This window comes from Leucopleurus acutus (assembly GCF_964270905.1).
Source record: "Leucopleurus acutus genome assembly, chromosome: 8".
NCBI classification, from domain to species: Eukaryota; Metazoa; Chordata; class Mammalia; order Artiodactyla; family Delphinidae; genus Leucopleurus; species Leucopleurus acutus.
In genome coordinates, this window is record NC_139151.1 from 91221448 (window position 1) to 91225511 (window position 4064).

A 4064-nucleotide genomic window follows, 5' to 3' on the forward strand; every position below is an offset into this window, starting at 1 on the left:
GTATGTAATCAGCTCAGCAAAACCATTTCATCTCAATCAAATTCTGTACATCTCTGTTCTTCAATCATTTTCCCATCCCTCTTTCACAAGAAAGAAAGGATCATTAAGAGGTTTATCCAAAACTCATACAGGTATCCACAGGCAGATCTAATACCTAAGCTGATTTTTTTCTCATCAGCAACATGCCTGAATATAACTCTGAAAGGTAATATTTATTACTTTGTTTGGAGAATGAGTCCAACCTGCAGCAATAACTTGTGAGCCAATCAAAATGCCATCATATTTATGGTGGGAGCACATCAACTATTTGGTGATCAATTGCCTTGAACTCTTCGTTTCTTTCTTCCTTCCTTCCCTTTTCTCCCTCCCTCACTCCTTCCCTCTCTCCCTCTCTTCGTTCCTTCCTTTTCTCTCTTCCTCTCTTCCTTTTCTCTTTTTCTTCCACTCTAAATACTTAGAAGTAGAATATGTGTACTTATTGCCCTTCATTTCTGCTTTACACGATTTCCTTTTCTCTCCTTCTCTCTTCCTGGCTTTTCTCTTTCCTTTTCTCTCTTTCTCTCTTCCTTCCTTTTCTCTCTTCCTTGCTTTTCTCTCTTTCTTCCACTCTAAATACTTAGAAGTAGAATATGTGTACTTATTGCCCTTCATTTCTGCTTTATATGATTTCTCTACATGCTCCCCTAAAAACACCATGCCCTTTGAATAGCGTATCATGTGACTATATGTCCGTAAATGCTTCTTTATTAAAGTCCTCTTATTTTCCCCTAGATAATTATCGTAATGGAGTCTGGCTGCTTCCATTCCAGCATTGATATGGCCATTTTACTGAAAGCATCCAGTAAGGTTTTTTAAAACTACATTTGATCATTTTACTCTTATGCTCTAAACCTTTAGTGGTTTTCCACTACCTTCAGGAAAAAAAAAAAATCTTATTATTCGTTTGTTTTAAAATCCAAAGTACCAAAGAATCAACATTGTGAAAATGACTATACTACCCAAAGCAATCTACAGATTCAGTGCAATCCCTATCAAGCTACCAATGGCATTTGTCACAGAACTAGAACAAAAAAAATTCACAATTTGTATGGAAAAACAAAAGACCCCGAATAGCCAAAACACTCTTGAGAAAGAAAAACGGAGCTGGAGGAATCAGGCTCCCGGACTTCAGACTATACTACAAAGCTACAGTAATCAAGACACTATGGTACTGGCACAAAAACAGAAATACAGATCAATGCAACAGGATTGAAATCTCAGAGATAAACCCACACCCATATGGTCACCTTATTTTTGATGAAGGAGGCAAGAATATACAATGGAGAAAAGACAGCCTCTTCAATAAGTGCTGCTGGAAAAACTGGACAGCTACATGTAAAAGAATGAAATTAGAACACTCCCTAACACCATACACAAAAATAAACTCAAAATGGATTAAAGGCCTAAATGTAGACACCATCAAACTCTTACAGGAAAACATAGGCACAACACTCTATGACATAAATCACAGCAAGATCCTTTTTTTTTTTTTAAAGGTTAAAATAAAAATTCTATTTTGTTGTCATTATAAGATGAAACAGAATCTAGCATAAGTCAAGGAAATCTATCATACTTCAGGTCCTTCTCCTCCAGGAACCAGCATTGTTATGTTATTTCCATTTAACAAAATTTGATCTAATTTAGTAATTCTTCTTCCTTCTGGTGTGATTTGAAACTCAATGACATCTTCCAGTACCATACTGACAAAGTCATCAAATCCCATAAGTGTGCAAACAATCTCCTTATCACTCTTCATCACAATGTGAATCCTTGATCCTATACCCTTGTCCACAAGCTCTAGAGGGAGAAGCTGAGACGGGATGCTGGTACGCCAGAAGTGGTCTCGCAAGATCCTTTTTGACCCACCTCCAAGAGGAATGGAAATAAAAACAAAAATAAACAAATGGGACCTAATGAAACTTCAAAGCTTTTGCACAGCAAAGGAAACCATAAACAAGATGAAAACACAACCCTCAGAATGGGAGAAAGTATTTGCAAATGAAGCAACTGACAGGATTAATCTCCAAAATTTACAAGCAGCTCATTGAGCTCAATATCAAAAAAACAAACAACCCAATCCACAAATGGGTAGAAGACCTAAATAGACATTTCTCCAAAGAAGATATACAGATTGCCAACAAACACATGAAAGAATGCTCAACACCACTAACCATTAGAGAAATGCAAATCAAAACTACAATGAGGTATCACCTCACACCAGTCAGAATGGCCATCACCAAAAAATGTACAAACAATAATTGCTGGAGAGGGTGTGGAGAAAAGAGAACCCTCTTGCACTGTTGGTGGGAATGTAAATTGATACAGCCACTATGGTGAACAGTACGGAAGTTCCTTAAAAAACTAACAATAGAACTGCCATATGACCCAGAAATCCCACCACTGGGCATATACCCTGAGAAAACCATAATTCAAAAAGAGTCATGTACCACAATGTTCATTGCAGCTCTATTTACAATAGCCAGGACATGGAAGCAACCTAATTGTCCACAGACAGACAAATGGATAAAGAAGATGTGGCATGTATATAGAATGGAATATTACTCACCCATAAAAAGAAACGAAATTGAGTTATTTGTAGTGAGGTGGATGAACCTAGACTCTGTCATACAGAGTGAAGTACGTCAGAAGGAGAAAAACAAATACCGTATGCTAACACATATATATGGAATCTAAAAAAATAGGTTCTAAAGAACCTCGGGGCAAGATAGGAATAAAGACGCAGATGTAGAGAATGGACTTGAGGACACGGGAAGGGGGAAGGGCAAGCTGGGACAAAGTGAGAGAGTGGCATGGACTTATATATATTACCAAATGTAAAATAGATAGCTAGTGGGAAGCAGCCGCATAGCACAGGGAGATCAGCTTGGTGCTTTGTGACCACCTAGAGGGGTGGCATAGGGAGGGCAGGAGGGAGACGCAAGAGGGAGGAGATATGGGGATATATGTGAATGTATAGCTGATTCATTATGTTATAAAGCAGAAACTAACACAACATTGTAAAGCAATTATACTCCAACAAAGATGTTAAAAAAAAAAAAAAAATCCGAAGTACCAGACCTTACTCTTTTCCGATTTTAAAAGAACCTCCTATTATTCATTCCAAACTAGCCACATTCCCCTCACAAGCTAGTTTCTGCCTCAGGAACTTTGCACGTGTTATTAGCTCTGGCTGGAACGCCCTGGCCTGGAACTTTGCTTTATTGGTTTCCTCATTTCCTTCTGGTTCCTACACAGATATCATGTTCTCAGAGAATCCTTCTCCAATGATCCCATGTTAATAGCTATCTACTTCTTATCATTCCTTAACTTATTACACTACTTCATGTTTCTTCACAGCACTTAATGTACTTTTCATTATTTAGTTTATATTATGTACTTTTTTTCTCTTTTTGCCTTTATTTTGTTTTCTGCATTGAAATGTAAGGTCTATACAAGGTCAAGATGTATCTCTCTCGTTTAAAGGTCCATCCCTCTTACCTAGAACGGCAACTGCCACATAGTAGATATTCAGTAGATATTTATTTATTAAATAAATAATTTTTTAAAAATAGGTCAAAAATAATTACAGAGAATGTGACAAGTGGCTTTATTTTCTTCTGTGTAACTCGTTTAAAGCTTAAAGGCTGAGTTTCAAGCCTTAACATACAACTTTGACCTTTCTCTGATATCTTCCTCTAAGTCCATTAAGAAGTTTCAGATTTCCTTTTTATCCAACTTTTGAAGAGGAAATTGTGAATACTTAATGCCTACTTCCTGTGTTTTCATAAAGAAGAAAGAATTCCCTAGATGGAAAGGAACCCGTAAGGTTTCTTTCACCAGAGCTCTTCTCCCTGGGAGGAGGAATGACTTAGCTGATGAAGAGATAGAGAAAAGGAACATGGCCCCTGTAGCTCAGTACACTGAGATTTCATTCAGGTGGACCCATCTTCTTCTCAGAAGTTTGTTTAACATTTTCTCTCCTACAGCGGCAGAGCCTGTCCCCAGGCCTGGGGTAGAGACAGGAG

At 37.7% G+C, this 4064-nt stretch overlaps 1 protein-coding gene across 1 annotated transcript; it reads right to left on the reverse strand.

Annotated features, from left to right (window-relative positions):
- Positions 1-1606: 1606 nt before the first annotated feature.
- Positions 1607-1795, reverse strand: LOC309964774 (U6 snRNA-associated Sm-like protein LSm5; the record flags this gene model as incomplete). The annotated part of the gene is made up of 1 exon (XM_082843933.1): positions 1607-1795. The coding sequence occupies one exon, from the start codon at positions 1793-1795 to the stop codon at positions 1607-1609; it is 189 nt and encodes a 62-aa protein (XP_082700059.1).
- Between the last annotated feature and the right edge of the window lie 2269 nt (positions 1796-4064).